Genomic DNA, 16,688 nt, shown 5'->3' with positions numbered 1-16,688 from the left:
CGGAATGTATCGTCCGACAGATCCATCGGGAAAAACTTAACTTTAAATTTAATTTAAATTTAATTTAAGCAATGAGAAAAGTTATTTGTTACTTTTCTTTTTTTATTATCTTAATCTCATTCTCAAGGTATAGGTCAATGGATTTTGCCTGAAATATTCTCATAGTTATATTTACAACACATATTTGAATGCATATATATGTATATATTTATGCTAAGGGACGAGTAACAGCGAACGAGTTTTTATAGGCTTATATTATGAATAAGACGGGTCACAGCCAATTTTTGTTGCACAGATTAGATCTCTAAACGCCCAAATGAAGAATAAATATTAGTTCCCGATCAATAAAAAAAAACCCACTGCGACGTGAGCTTCATTTACCGACCGTTGGGGTCCGAAAAGACCCCAGGTGACTGTCCCCAGGTTAATCGCGATTCTGTCGGAGATAATCAGGCAGGAGTAATTGTAGTAGAAAATTAATCGTTAACTATTTAATTTCCCGCGCTCGCTCTACTAACCGCCTTCCGGCTTGATGTAATCATTCATTATTGCCAATTGGGGATTAAATGGTTCAATTACATATTCGCCTACAATATTAACTCGCCTGAATATTGAATGTGATCGATAGGCGTTCGCGTAAATACACACGCCGATTTTGCCGTATTTATATAAAGTAAATCTATTAAACAGGGATAAAATAACAAATGCGCTCCCCGCTCTCCCTCGCTCCGCCGTTCTGCGGGTCTCGTCCCTGATAAAACAACAGGAGCAGCTGACATTTGACGTATCGTGCGTCATATAACGCCATTAATCCCGCCGTCGCAACCTGTTTTTACGCATCTCTCGTTTCTCTCTCCGTCCCTCCCTTTCTCTCTCTCTTTAAGCAAAGTTACAATTTATTTCATTTCGTTCGTCATTCTCCTGCTCCTGTGTTTCGATGATCGCCTAATTAAAGCGCTTAGATTATTAAAGCTTAATTAACGGGATTTTAGCGATCTGTTCATTTGTCTTCCGCCTTTTTTCGCTCGCGCACAGTTTGCGGTGTTAATTAACCGTTCCGTCCGTCTTGCACGTCCAGCGCGCGCAACGCGCCGGTGCAACTGCGACGTGAGATTAAAAACGCGGGCTCTGGACAGCGAGTAGACAAAAAGAGAGAGACCTATTCATTCACGTTCGATATCATGAGAGAACAATTTTTAATCAAACGAAACCTCGTGCGCTCCCGTCGTCTCTGCTGCCTCTAACTGAGGCTCTGTCGATGTACCGGCGTGGAGCAAAATGAACGGACGAACATCCATCCCCGAAAGAACATCAAACGTTTACGATCTTTTGAAGGAACTCGATTATTATTCGTCCATGAAAATTTTGCTGTTTCGCGCAAAGGGAGGGAAAGGGGGGGGGGTGCCTTTCATCGCGCAAGTTTAGCGAATTAATCGCTCGTTCTTCGACATCGGGGAGAGGTGAGGAGGAGGGGGAGGAGGAGGCAATTGCGCCTCGTATCTATTCGGAACTTAAAACGCACGTTTACGACTCGCATTTCAGGTTTCAACCCATTGCGTTACAGCCGCGCTCGCGCGCGAGAAAAGAGGGAGAGAGAAAGAGAGAGAAAGGGACGTTTCATGGGTTATCGGATTATTAGAGCGATTACCTCGTTATAAATCGTTATGTCATTAGCGATGTAGGAAACTGCTCTCGCTCGTTATAAATCGTTCCACCGTTACACCGTAACACTGTAAGAAAAACGGAGACAAGTCGATTCAACCGTCGCGAGAACCCGTCGAGTCACGTGTCAATAAAGCTTCCGATTCTTCTGATCCGTACAGGTATCGCGCGAAGACGAAAGAGGGCTCCGTCCGGCTCCCGACGAACTTCCACACCGGCGTTAATGAATCAGAAGTGAGTGTGCGATCGGTGTGGGCGTTCTCGCGCGGGAAACGCACGGAGTGACCGGAAGCTCCAGGTGGAAGATTCGAAGGACGTCTCTCCGAGGATTCAGTGGTGCGTTTCGATCGAAGATTCGTTTCGAGGCGCAGAACGCGAAGCGAACGTCACAAAATAGTGCATAAAATACGGGCAAACAATAGAGGGAAAAATTCTTCTTCTCCTTCACGAAAACAGGAAACAACGACCTCAGGACAGAACAGCGAACCGGCCGTGCACCAGTTACCTCGTTCGCCGTTAACTTTACGCTTCGAAGCCAAATAAACCGGAGAAAGAGAGAAGTTCCAGTACGGATCGTCGCCGCTCGTGCGGGGAAAGAGGAGCGATCGGCGACGCTATTTGCAACGGAATGCCGTAATTGTACGTGAGAGATCGAGCATTAAGTGCGACGAGACTATCTCGCGAGAGTGTAACGCGCGTGCCGATTCGCAACGTGGGCGATATTTCATTCCGTGCCTTTTTCGAGCCGGAACTAAATCTAAGTTTAGCTGAACGAGGAAGTTCTCCTTACGCGCGACTTGTCTACCTCCACACGGAGAACGTCTTGGCAGGCTCTACGTTTCTCGCGAACGCGTACACGGGCCGCGATATCTCTCTTCAAACCGCATTTGTGTGCGCTTCGCACGAAGGTCTGTCTCTCCTCCGTGATCCGAGGCGGCTTTTCTCTTCCACGAGCACCTTCATTATACGAGTGCTTTCCGAGAGAGAAAGAGAGAGAGAGAGGGAGAGACATGCGCGAAAAGTGTATTTGTTACGCCGATAACCGATAGTCCAAATCCGTCGAACGCCATCCGCGCAAACGAGATCCGATAAATTGCGTCGAGATCTCTCTCTCTCTCTCTCTCTTTCTCTCTATCTATCTATATATCCTTCTCTACACGAAGGGTTATGCCTCCGACGCGATGCATGGGCCGATCAGTCGGGCGCTCGTAGCGACGAATCTACGGACATGATAATACACCGTGTGCACACCGTGTCGGACGACGATGATGCGCCAGGTCGCTGCTCTTGTCCCACATATTTACGATGACATCAGCCGCGATTAACCGCCGCAAGAAACACGGGGAGCGCGTCCACGAGGAGGAGCAGCGACTGCAGCAGCAACATCACCGGCACAATGAACAAGAAATTGTACTTCTTCATCGGCCTGATCGCGGTATCGATCCTGATGTTCTGCCTCTACCTCTTGAGTTTCTACGACGTGGAGATTCCGAACACGTACCACAAGACGTACATGATCCGCGATACCGATCTCGACGGCGACAACGCGACCGACTGGCCCGACGAGAGGATCGAGCGGGCGAGAGAGTACCAGAGGGCAGGCGTGAAGACGATCCTCCTGTGGAACACATTATTCGGCGATCGGAACTTCTATTTCGGCGAGGGCGATATCTTCCGCAATTGTTCCGTCGACAAGTGCAAGATCTTCAATGACCACGACCACCTGCACGTGGAGGACTACGACGCCGTACTCTTCCACGGGAACGAGCTGAGCGCGTACGAGGTGCCGCTGATGCGACGCAGGCAGCAGTTTTACGTGTACGTTAACCTGGAGAGCCCGGCCAACAGGGCGGTGCCCTACAAGTACTACGAGAACTACTTCAACCTCACGATGACGTATCGGCTCGACAGTGACATACTCTGGTCTTACGACAACATTGAAGACGCGAAAACCGGCGACCTGCTGGCGCCCGCCGAGAATCCCGACTGGGGTGTTTATCAAAACGGTACGGGTATCCTTATTTCGTAACAAAGGGAACATTTATCTTGAGCAACACGGTACACTGATCATTTATTTGTTAAACTTATATACCGCGATCAGGATGTACCCATACTGACGTTAACATTTATATATTAATTAATTATCCGTATATCCAGCAAACAGCAATTAATACTCTTAACAAATCTTGCCGCTGTCCGAACACATTTTTCCTCGCTGTCGCTACACCGACAAACATTTGCCGTTCTAGCAAAATTTGTTTTCCCCGTGCAAATTTGTCCCAATTAAGGAAATTTTATCAAAGCTAAGAGAATCTTTCAGTCCGTGCATTCTCTTTGTCTCACGCTTGCAGCCGGTTTCAATTGGCCGGAATGATTAATCAATTGATAGACCACACGCTGCAATTTGCCGGAGTCGCGCACGTGCGCGCCCGCGAACGTGCCGATGACGAGTTCGTCGGACGCGCGCGCGCGCCTTCTCACGTGTACAAGCAGGCCACCGGGCGCGCGAAAACTAATCAGTTTCCTGCAGGTGTAGGGGAAGCGGTGGACGAGACGATATTGGACGTCGTCAGGGGGAAGAGCAAGCCGGTAATTTGGTTTGTAAGCAATTGCAACGCCAAAAGTGGCCGGCTGAAGTACGTGGAGGAGCTGGAGAAGCACATAGGCGTCGACATCTACGGCAAGTGCGGCTCGCACAGCTGCTCGAAGAACCAGGACTGCTTTCGCGACGTCGTCGAGCCCAACTACTTTTTCTACCTGTCCTTCGAGAATTCCTTCTGCAACGATTACGTGACCGAGAAGCTGATGAACCCGCTCAGGTAATAACACTCTCTGCCTCGGACAACGGCAGATCGTTACCCGCAACTATCTCGCATGCTGTCTCGCGATAGAAAGAAAGAGAGAGAGAGAGAGAGAGATGGAAAGGAGCGCACGGAACAGAGACAATTTAACTATCCGGCAGAGCCGGGCGTTTTCCCCCGATAGCGGCCGCGCGAGTCATCGCGACTTCTCACTCGTCGACCTCGCGAACGGTGCTCCTCACGGAGGTTAAACGGCTCGGTGCCGCGAATCGACGGTGTCCGCACGCACCGTAACATCGAAAAGGACAGAAAATCGGAGCACTTCGTCCTCCCATCGACTCGCCGCGTCTTGCCGTCGCGGCTTCGCCGCGAATAAAACGGGGTCTATTTTTAGCGCCGCTTCTCGCGAGACTAAATCCGTCCCCGTCACCTTCTTCGAATTCGTCGTCGCTCTTGAATGACAGCCTTTTCAATAATGCGGCAACGTATAAAGATTGACCTTTCCGGTGTCATTGCATAATCCATGCCGCGGTCGAGAGCACCGCGCGGTCTATTCCCGATTCATGCGTGAATCAGGCGACCGCAATATCGCGCATCACGTGATATTGATGTTTAATAATAGACGCGTGGTGGGTACAAAGTTAACATCAGACGTATCCCGTCGACCGTCCGGCAGTTGAAGCACCGTCGTCGTCGCGATGCATCGGATAATTTGATCGAAGTGGCTGCCATTCGCGGACTACGCCAGGTGAACCGACCGATCGTAACGATCACAGCGCTGCCATCCGGTCACTTAAGTAATAGTAGTATAAAATGAGCCTTTTCGAAGAATTCGTTGAAACTTGCACTTTATATTAGATTTAAATATGACCTAATTATCGGCGCAATTAGAAAACGATCGGCCATTCGAAAGCTGAGGCATTCGCAACTGAAAACGACACTTTTTACACGTGTTATTTTAATGTCCTGTTTTTAACTTGTATTATATTGGATTATATATGTATTATACTTGTATTATATATTGTGTATATACGTCTATCTCAACTACGTTTCTTGATCAACATTTATTTTCATTTAGGTAATGAAATAAATGTATAGGAACGTAACTTGGCTTGATAAATATTAAATTTATAAATGGCCCCTTTGATTCGCTACTGAAAATACGGCGCTCAGCGCAACATTAAGTCCACCTTTTAGATGTGTTTGTAAATAGGTTCAGCTAACACCAATAAGAGAGCGAAAGTTGGCAGCATGTAAAATTACTAGTGCTATGTTTCATTTCTCCCACCAGTGAGTTAGCTGTTGTCAGAGACTGCATAATATATGTACTGCCTTGCTTACTCAATTATTACCTTGGACAATAAGCGCTTCTTATAATGACTGAGCAAGTAAAAGATTTCTTCTTAATACGAGTTTATATACGAATTGTTGCTTTTTTCATGTTCGAGATTGCAAAAAAGTAAATATAAATATCCTGAACTTAAAACTATTAATTTAATTAAGCTTATTTAATTCAGTTTATTTTACGCTAAAATAATACCAGAATAATACCAGAATACCATACAATTTAATTTCACTTTGCCGAAAATCACGTCTATTTTCTGTACCCGCGCTTAAGCGGATTTAAATAAATCTATATATGTTGCCTCGATTATTTTAACAGCCAATTCCAAGTCGTCTCTCTTTTATTCACTTTTATTAACTTTTATTAACTTGGTTCGATCACATTGGCCCGTATTCTAAGCGCGCTTACAATGAGCACAATAACAATGTTAGCGCGCTAATAAGACAAGAGACACGAATACTGCTTGCACTCTAAATGCAGTGATAACAGTGCTCCGTTAGAAAAAATCGATAATCACGCGTGTCCATGCAAAATTCCTATACAGAATTAGTAATAAGTTAACTTGTTAGGTAGGCTAACATCGTTGTCTGTAAGTTCGAAATACAGGCCATTGAATACAACAATTATCTCCAGCAACTGCGTCTCGACAAGTGATTTACCGATGAGAGATATGAAATGCGAGACCGGTAATTATTACTGTTGCCAACCTCGACTTCACGCGGCATCCAACCTCGTCTCTTTCACTGACGACTGAGCTGAATCTACTTCGAAACACAACTTTTGTCACTTTTCCTTGGCAAGTCGCAAAAAATTCACTCTCGTCTAAAATCGATCACTTTATAGTCACCTATTTTCCTTAAGCTGCCGTTAAATTTGTAAATTATTCCGTGTTTTTTAACATTTTTGCCGTCCCTCTTAATAAAACTGCTCCGGAAAGGTACTATGTATTACTATTTTACTTTTTTTATGAAACTGCGGCCGGACAGCAGCGCTACGATAATGTCATGCAGAGTATGTGCATCGCGCTTCTTTCCTCGTTTTCATTTACACACCACTCGCCCGAGCGTCCAATACGCAATGCGGACGTTGGCTCGCCAGTCACTCGTGCTAAATATGTCCGCTTGTATTGTTCGATATTATAAATAATCCAATTTTACGGGCAGTCACGGCAGTCGCGTATCAAAAGAACATCCACCATTGTGATACGCGCGATCAAGTTACCGCGAGTAATGAACGCAATGGGAGGTTCACAAGCGCGTTAGGTGCCCGGAAAAGTGTACTTTTATCCGCCTGTTTTGAAAAATTGAGCGTGGATATTTATTCAACGTCATATACAGGCTGTTTAAAAAAAAAAACGTAGGTTAGCTACAGTAGCAGTAAAAGATAAAATATTAATTTCAACGTGTTTTGAAATGTCCCAAATTTTAAATCGAAATAACTCATTCGTCGTGTGTCACTTGTTCACAGATTGAAAATATTAATGAACCGACAGTAACACATCTTCTAACATAATATGAATTATTTCGACACAAATTGTTCGTGATATTAACATTTGTATTTAGTAAATTTTTATATTTCTTATGCAAAAGTTTCATTATTTTAAGACTCAGTTAAACCTATGTAGTAAATAATTTTATGTTAAATTGATATATTTATAATGTCAAGTGTGGCAAATATTTAGAAATGTGTCACACGCACTTGATATGTGGCATCGCAGACTGCTAGTCGGACTGAAGTCGGGCGACTTCACGCGGTATCCAAATCGCGTCTGTTTCCAAATCGACGATTGCCTGATGAAAAGAAAAAAAAAAAAACACTCGAACGAATTCACTTTCGCTTGCCAGTGCTTATTATTAATGTGTCACAGATTTGACGATTTTTTGTTCAGTTCTCTCTTTAGCCAACATTTAGCGGCGTTTGAATAGCACTTGGCCCACATTCGAGGCCCTCATTGGCACGATATAATGACTAATGAAGCACCGGGTCCGCGTTATTATTATCATTCAATGCGAACGCGTCATCCTTATCGCGGTCGCGAACGCGTAAAAGCGAAAACTTTACTTCACCTTGACGCGATTTATACCAGCTTCGCTTTTTGTCGTCGCGCCTTTCTTCACGGTTAGTCGAAGCGCGCGATTAGAGCCGCGCGAGGATCGCGTTATCAGCCAATAATGAGACTCTCTTTTGTCAATATTCCCGCAGGTACAATGTCGTACCGGTGGTTTACGGGGGCGCCAACTACAGTCGGTTCGCACCGCCGAATTCCTACGTGAATGCCCTGGACTTCGAGAGTCCGAAGGAGCTCGCCGCGTACTTGAAATATCTCTCTCAGGATCTGCGGCGGTATCAGAGCTTCCTACAATGGAAGAAGTATTATCGAGTCGGGCAGGGGACGAAACGTGCGGTCTGTGCGCTCTGCGAGACGCTGCATAAGCGGAAAAGTCCCAAGTTTTACACGGCCCTGTCGCATTGGTACGCGAAGGACAAATGTCCGATACAGACACTGCTGAGTAACGCCAAAGACGTTTACGCGACGAAATTAACGCTGATTGGTCGCGGGAAATGACGCACGGATTACGTTTCTGAGGAGTTACCGAGAAGCGTGCGCCGATCGGATACCGAGGTGTCGGCTGTCATAATTATTCCGTATTGCGCGATTAAAGGTATGGTATACACGCACGAGAGGAGTGAGATCGTGGGCCATTTTCGATGCTGCTGCACTGTAAATCTAAGCGTGTTGTTTTTACACGCGCACAGGGAAAGAGGTTTCTTTAGATTTAGTGTTCCTATTTATTTCACGAAAATTTGTTTCACCGAAACAATATATATTTGAGCCGTTTATTTTGAAAGTGACCTAGGTCCATTTATATTCAAATTGAGATATTCCAGAGTTTGCGTTTCAATAAAATTAAAAATATACGTATAGGATACCAATGTGTGTCACACTGCTTAAGTGTATCTAAGAGAGTTAAATTTACAATTCCTATTAAAATAATAGCAATTATTAAGTGAATAATATGTGTTTTCTTACCACAAATGGAGTTAAGTCACTTTCAAAATTAACAACTAGATTTGTTATAAAATTTGAAAAAGCCCAAGTCCATTCGACATAATTTGAAATGCTTCAAATTGAAAAAACAATACTCAATTTATTTTATATTCCTTTACAACACTTTAAAAGCACAATTTATGCAATTCAGGAAATCTTCTAAGTATATAAATTACATAGTTTTGCTTAATAAATTAAGCAATAATAAATTACTGCTCATCTACATTTTGTGTATGCAGGAGGGATTTGAAGAAGTCATGGTGCTCCGGTAGTATATATCGTAATAAGTCCGTCATGTCCTTGTATTTCGCTGTTGTAATTCGTCTTATATTTTTATAAAGTGGTGTCAATACAATATTTTCAAATTTCCTTGGTCTACTCCGACGTGGTAATAAATCCAAGACTTTAAACTCTGCATTCTCATCCATTGACATCTTATAGAAAATTTTATATGGTTCATTTCTCAAAAAACGCATTCAGCATATTTTTAACCAATTTATTGTTTCTCCGTTAGAATTCTTCACCCTTTTAAAAGCTACGTCCTTCAAAAATCTTGTTGATATGAAATCCTCTTGTTTCACTTCATTTAGAATAAAGTTATTACCTTTCCGGCACTTTTTGATAACATTATAATAAACTTGAGGGACAAACAGTAAATTATTTTTCTTTAATGACATTTCTACGACGCACTTTCGGACATTATCAATAATGGGTTGGACTTAAGCTACTTTCAAAGTAACGTTTTTAATTATCGAAATAACTGCGAAAATTTATGTGCCAAAAATTATCGTATACTCTGAATATATTTAACCGCAAAATATTGTTTATGACAGCTAACTTCAAGTTGTACACGTTACTACAGTCAACAAAAAAAATTGACAAATGGACTTAGGCCACTTTCAAAATAAATGGCTCATTTGTACGAAATATTATTTGCCTGAGTAAAAATTTTACTGTCTCTTTCCAGAAAATTCCATTATTTCATAGAAAGAACGTTATTATTTGAAATGAATACAAAGGCAATACATGCATTCATGGCAATACATAGCTGTTCAAAGCATCAGGGAAATTATTGTTAAAAGCAACGAAAAAAAAAAATTATATATATATCTAGATACAAATTTGTATGTGCCTATATTTCTTCGTATACGTATACGTACGTGTGTGTGTATAAGGGAAAACAAGCCGACTCACCTGTGATCACTTAGTCTGCAATAATTCGAGCATTCCTGAGACTATAATAACGTAAGTGATTACGTAACTTCGACGTCTGATTTATGCACCGATGATGGGTCATTAGACCGAGGATAGCAGATCGATGTATTGACTACTCGCTTGATTAGTTAAGATCAAAGTAGCTAAGTTCCGTCACGCCGACACTACTGCATCGTGCTCCACGAGTTCGAGGCAGGTCGGTGTGCGTGATATACACAGCAATCATGCGGTGCGGTGTTCACAAAGGAAAATGGCTTTCTAAGATCGTGCATTAAATACCATCGAATTAACCGAAGGGGTGTTTAACGTTACGACCCAACGAACGCGCTTATCCGCGCATAAAAGACTGACGCGTTGGCCCTGACACGTTACCGAAGTTGGGAGGATTCGCCGACGAATAGGGAAATTTCTCACGATACATTCGTACTTTTGCGCGTTAGTGCCTTTCGCTTCTACGTATATGGTATATAAATAATAATAGAGGTACGGATAATAAATTACATAGTACAATCATCGTATGGACAGTTAATGGGACAAGAAGGAGGTACAATTAAGTGAGAAGCATGTATACGTATATAATGAATAGTGTGTAACGCAAACAGAGAAGAAAATATTTATCACTGCGCTGCTACTTGCCGTCCGCGACTAATTCAAATGCCTGTTGTCTGTATACTTTCACAGTATTTTTTATAGTATATTCTAATCGTCTACCTCAGGAAAAGCGGCGATCCGAAGATAACGAGACCCTCGAGACGAGCGCCGTTTCTATTCAAGATTTAACGAAGCGATTTTGAAAGACGGATAGGTGATATGTAAGCGTAAGTTAAGAGATTTTGTAAGTTTTGTACAAACCTCACACGTGAAATGTTACTTAACGGTAAACAGTATTAAGGTTGAAATGAGGAACCCGATGAGGAGGTTAATATTTAATCTAGTTAGAACTGAACATCGCGCGCGAATCGCAGACCGCGCGCAGTTTGCGACGCAGATAATGTAATTGCTGCACGCGCGTACACAAATAACAAATGGAAAGTCATATACTTATCCGCAATAACCATAACTAATTCCTGCTCTTAAACGCGCAATATTTAAGCTAATGAGCTGCGAAGCAAATTTGCGTTCGATCTTGTTCGGCTACGACACACAGGTAAATTGTATCGCATTTTTACAAACCGGTTTACACAGGCATTGCATTTGTGTAAGACACCGACACCATTTTTGTGTTTCATTAGTTCGTAGTGTTTCTAATGTTAAATAAATTGCATATAATAACCACTATAGTCAATTTATTTATTTCGATGTGCGAATAAATTGTATATTAATTAAAAATGTGAAAATTAAGTATCGAACGTTGTAGAACCACGTTGTGGATTAACATAAAGTAGATTAAGACTGGAATAACGGTATGTATCGAAATTCTAATTCTACATTAAGTCTGATTAGTTCTTGTATTTATAGTTTTAATCGCTTTTCTTTATTTTTGCACGGCAAGAAACCGAAAAGATTCGTGGAAAAATGGAAAAATCCGTTGACGAAGGATCTAATCGCGCGTAACTAACACGCAATTCGCCGACTCTTTCTTTCGGATCTTTGGCTGAGGGATATTTTCCACGCGCGGACTATGTGTCCTCGCTGACTTGCTGACTTTAGAAAGAGATTTTCGCGAGCGCTCCTTCACTTATTGATCCATGGCCATAAATGTTCTGATTGTTTACTTGGCACTGTATGAAAGATGGTACGCTTGCGCTACCGGAAAGTGGAAGGAACTTCGAGCCGAGAGAAATAACGAGATTAAACAAGCTTGCTTCCCCTGTGTTGCTCGAGTTTCTTCACCCGTCTAATGAAGAAAGCTTCCATTTCCGTTAGTTTCTGTCTACACGTCATGGCGTCCAATTAAATTGCGATCTATTATGTCCACAATTTCACATATTCCTCCATTTGTTGTATATAAATTCTAATGATGATATAACCGTAGTTGCCACGGTTGCGCATCGAAATTCCGAAACGACGAGCGTTATTATCGGATCTTTGAACGTTTAACGGTTAACGCGTCCGGCTGGAACTCGACTCTCTCACGAGTCGCCGTTTTCCGAGATTTCCGTCGAGACAGGAAGGTGAAATGTTCTTAGGTGAATTTCTCACGTGCTCTATTCTCGTGTCATTTGTCGTTGGCTATGACACCGCGCGACGTTGCTCCACTGGAGATCGCTTAAATCGCGAGCTTCATCGTCGGGAAGCGAGATGTCGAAAGAGAAGGGACTGCTTGACACTTGCGCCAACCAAGCGGCTGCTCCGGGATTAAAGAGCTTTGGTGAATTTCAACGGAATTGAATAGAACCAGCGCGAGTCCGTCCATCGTCCAGCTAAGCGAGAAAGTCGATATTGCGGGAGGCGGCAACTTTACGAGCCCTGATTAGGAATTAGAATGTCGTCTAATCGCATGCGGTAATTTGATATATTGAGACAAACGAGACTCGCAAGAGGACCCAATAAATTGCGATCTATTATGTCCACAATTTCACACATTTCAATAAACGTTTATTTAAGTACGACGAAGTAAAATTTTATTCCTAGCAAATAAACCAATTAATAAGAAAATTTAGCCGCACACGGGAAAAAGAGATTGAAATTTTGCGAAGTAAATGTTTCTCGTGACATTTCCTTCGATATCGGCTGGACAAAATTTGACTGTGATGACAGAATATATACTTTCGCGAAATATACCCAAGTTTTCCTATTAATTGGTTTATTTGTTAGAAATAAAACTTTACTTCGTCGTATTCGAATAAACGTTTATTAATAAGAAAATTTACTGTAATAAACTTTATGTTTTGCAGATAAATTTGTAAATCTTACTTTCTCAGTGTACTGACATGCAAGACGAAGAAACATCGGAACGAGACAAAACTCGGCTGGGATCGGGCTTCTGCTTACCAGGTAAGGTAACCCGTTTTTGCCACTGAGCTATTTAGGCTCTACGTCAGAGATGTCTCCCGCTTTCCCATTTGGACCATTTGTAGACGTAACATGAAAACCGCTTTTTAATACCGAATCGGAGACCACGGCAGTCCTCACTGCCGGCCGAACGTGTACACACGACTCCTGTACGGGCGGGAGAGATGCGTTACCAGGTGCGTTCGTGCGCACCGTCGAAGGAGAGAGGCCGGGAAGCGCTCTCCTCATAAAACTCGATCGGATAAGCGAACGCCGCCGGCGAGTCATCTCGGACTCGTGTAGGTTCTTAATAGAGGAAACTTCGCTTCCTTTGTGCCGGCTTGACTCGGCTGCTTGCACGATAAGATAATCGTATCCTGCCAGCGCACGGGACGATAATCGAATCACAATAAACCGGACCGAGAGGGAGAAAGAAAGAGAGAGAGAGAGAGAGAGAGAGATGCACCACCTAAGTTACCGACATAGATATTACCAATGATAGTTTGCGCTGAACTTACGGTAATCGCAGAAGTACGTACAAGCGCGCGCGGAAGCCGCGCCTCGCCGCTAGACGGTTACATACCGCGGCGGCAGTTCGTATTGTAAAAGTACTTGGCTGCAACTTGGGGAGCATCGGGCAACCATTCCGGTAGGTTGTAACAACCTCCAAGTCCTCCTCAAAGTTCATCGTGGCGGCAATTTCTTGTCACGAGTGTCGTAAACTCGTTGTCGTCACCGTGTGTGCGTGTGTGTGCGCACCTCTGTGCCTGTGTGCCTCACTCACTCACTCACTCACTTTGTCTCTTTTTCCCCCTCTCCTCACCCCGGTCGTGTATTTGTAGGGAACACGACATTCTCGGCCGGATTGGTTAGCGTTACCGATACGCGACGGTCGAATTGCGAATCGAAGATTGAAATCAAACCGATAGAGAACTCCGGTTCGGAAAGAAAGGGAGAAAGAGAGTCGGAGAGGCGGAACAATGAGCCGCATATTTATTCATGAATGCCATATGTTTATTCATGACGATCGGAAACGCGACACCCGGTGTAAGGGGTAACATTTTTCAGCGGTTATAACATCGGGTGTCGAGCCGGCCCGGAATTACGCTGATTTATGGCGCACGGATGTGCTCAAATCATATCAGGCTGGAATTATGCGGCCATAGGCATTCGGAAGGAGATGTTTATTTCCTGCGGCGTGCCGTGCATCGAGAGAGAGGGAGAGAGAGAGAGAAAGAGTGAGAGGGATCGATTATGTCCAAACATCGTCGTTATTCAACAATCGCGCGGCTTTGGACATCCAATTTACGATTTTCGTCACTCTTTCGCGCCGTCGCGATTCTCGCTCGAACAGCTCGATCCGGAATGAGAAGAGATCGCGAGAACGGCGGAGGGGAGTGAGGGAGAAGGGAAGCGAAAACGCGTAATATGAAACTTTGTAATTTTTGCCTCGTAATTTGGAATCTCTCTGGAGAGTACGGGCGTCGTAAATACATTTTCACGGGATGGTTACTACACATATTTCAGGCGTGATCGTTAATTTCGCCCGCACTCTCTAATATATTACGAGATAAAACGTTAGCAATTAAGTAAATGCTACGATACGGCCGTAATAATTTTGCGTTGCGTTGATTTTATATGCGTCTCTCATTGTGCCCCATTTATGATAACGTAATAACACCCGAACTCTCTTTGCCTCCCTCGCAATTTCACGATCGCCGAAATCGGTTTTAACTCATCCACTTAAAGTCCGTTTCGCGCGAATGCGAAGGTATTACAAGCTCGTGTTTTTTCCTTTTTTTTTTTCATAACAACGTAATTCATTGGCGAACAAATTGTCAAGTCGACGAATCGTTCCTTTTTTAGTTTGATCTCCCAATTAGAAACTTCTGGTATTAACTAGAGTCCCTCAAGCAAGAGTCTTGTCATCTCAGCCACTTTTTACTGATCGGTTTAGTTTATTTTGATTAAAAATGATGAAACTGAGGAATGTCAGATAAAGGAACTCTATTTGTAACTAAATGTTTTTCTAAGATAGGAGAACAAAATAACATTCAAATAACGGAAAAATTACTTTTTAAGGAATTCAAAAATCTATTTTTATATAAATATTATTGTACAAGATAAAACGATAACTATTGCCACTTTGAATATCTCTGGAACTATGAGAGTAAGAGAAAAATTTTCTAACAGAAATAACATAAAGATGATTGTCTTGTTATAGTAACACTTTTTTCTAAGTGAATAACTTCAAAAATTTGAAGGTTACCTTTATTTTCTTATGAAATCACGATTTTTTTTTAATATAAATCAATTACTATGTTCATTTTGTATATAAAAGTACTAGGGTAATATTATCGAAAAGTTACTATTTTATTTATTATCCTGATATATTTTATTTTTTATCCTGATATTTTGCAATGCAAAATATGAAATATCTCATAAAGTATTCACTTTTCGATAACATCATTTTTTTCACACTATTCTACATAATAATGTGAGAAAAATCGATTGCTGATATTAATCATTACTACATACATAACATTAGTGCATTGATGCGTTTGCAAAATGCAATGAATTTTTTTAAAGTTTTTCTATATTTGGCTACATCAATCAATTCCACTTGTTATTCTATGTACAAAAAAAAATGTTCGAGTGATGTTATGAAAAAATAAACACTTTATGAGATATTTCATATTTTATGCTGAAAAATATCAGAATAAAACGTAAAATATCTCGAAAAGTACCCACTTTTCGATGACCTTGTCCTAATATTTTTATATAATTAATATAGGAATCGATTTATATTAAAAAAAAACTATATAACTCCATTAAAAAAAAACAAAAATAACCTTTGAAGCTACCCCACCTAAAAGAAAAGCGTTACCACCACGAGACAACAGCTTCTGTACCATATAATTTCTGTAGAATAACTTTTTTTCTTATCCTCAAAGTTTCGAAGATATTCAAGCAATAGCAAAGCAAATTATCGCTTTTACCTGTATGCTATAATCAGACAAACGGCATATATACTCCCTAAACTCGGTATATTGTAAATGTTCTTTATGGACATTAAAGACATTCTAGTAACAAGTCAGACGCCATTTCTGATGAAAAAGTCGGAGACGGTCGGACTCTCACTTGAGGGACTTTAGTTTCAACTAAACCGTGCGCGCAGTTCAGGCATCGGTCGGTCGGTAAAGATTCCCGGGACAAATCATTTCCACGGGCGCGGAAAACTTTGTTTCCGATCTCTCTCGCACGCGACGTAGAAATTCTGTCGCGCAATCCCGCGCGCGCGCGCGAGGTGTTAAGGCTGCTAGCGATAAATACGAGGGTCGAAAGCGGAAAAGCAACGGTTCGAATCGAGCCGGATGGATATAAAAAGAAATTACTAGCCTCTCAGACGCACTTGGACCTTCGAGCGGTACCTCGTATTCGCCTTCCCTTCTTTCTCTCTCCTGCTCTCTCTTTTCTCTCTCACCGTTCGTCCTTTCGTCTCCTCCGTCTCGCTCTCTTTCTAGCGCGATATCCTCTCGCCATTTCTCCGCACCCATTCTCTCTTTTATTCCGGGTTTATCTTCCACCCCCTCCCGCTCCTCCCTTCCTTCTTTTCCCCAAGACCGCTCGGGCTATTTCCCGATTCCGCTGCTCCACACTCGTAACTTGAATTATAGATGTC

The 16,688-nt window shown here is 42.5% G+C and overlaps 2 protein-coding genes across 15 annotated transcripts in view; one reads left to right on the top strand and one right to left on the bottom strand.

Annotated features, from left to right (window-relative positions):
* The window catches only part of LOC106741003 (lachesin-like), a 110,149-nt gene extending 109,603 nt beyond the window's left edge, over positions 1–546 (bottom strand). Inside the window, exon 1 of the mRNA XM_014612555.1 lies at positions 519–546. Coding sequence (XP_014468041.1) covers positions 519–546 — 28 coding nt within the window. The remainder of the gene's footprint in view (positions 1–518) is intronic.
* LOC106741075 (alpha-(1,3)-fucosyltransferase C-like) overlaps positions 1–11,348 on the top strand; it is a 68,661-nt gene extending 57,313 nt beyond the window's left edge. For 7 of the 14 annotated variants that reach the window (XM_014612690.1, XM_014612689.1, XM_014612686.1 and 4 more), the window contains 4 exons: positions 1,824–2,301; positions 2,826–3,668; positions 4,193–4,481; positions 8,011–11,348. In XM_014612690.1, the coding sequence (XP_014468176.1) occupies positions 3,059–3,668; positions 4,193–4,481; positions 8,011–8,374 (1,263 nt within the window). In that variant the 5' untranslated portion in view covers positions 1,824–2,301; positions 2,826–3,058 and the 3' untranslated portion in view covers positions 8,375–11,348. The remainder of the gene's footprint in view (positions 1–1,823; positions 2,302–2,825; positions 3,669–4,192; positions 4,482–8,010) is intronic. The other 7 variants (XM_014612692.1, XM_014612695.1, XM_014612696.1 and 4 more) reach the window with 5 other exon arrangements.
* The last annotated feature ends 5,340 nt before the right edge of the window (positions 11,349–16,688 follow it).

Source organism: Dinoponera quadriceps, unplaced genomic scaffold (assembly GCF_001313825.1).
Source record: "Dinoponera quadriceps isolate SergipeBrazil2010 unplaced genomic scaffold, ASM131382v1 scaffold367, whole genome shotgun sequence".
NCBI classification, from domain to species: domain Eukaryota; kingdom Metazoa; phylum Arthropoda; class Insecta; order Hymenoptera; family Formicidae; genus Dinoponera; species Dinoponera quadriceps.
The sequence above is the reverse complement of the archived record's forward strand: the minus strand, read 5'-3'. Positions and strand labels throughout refer to the sequence as shown.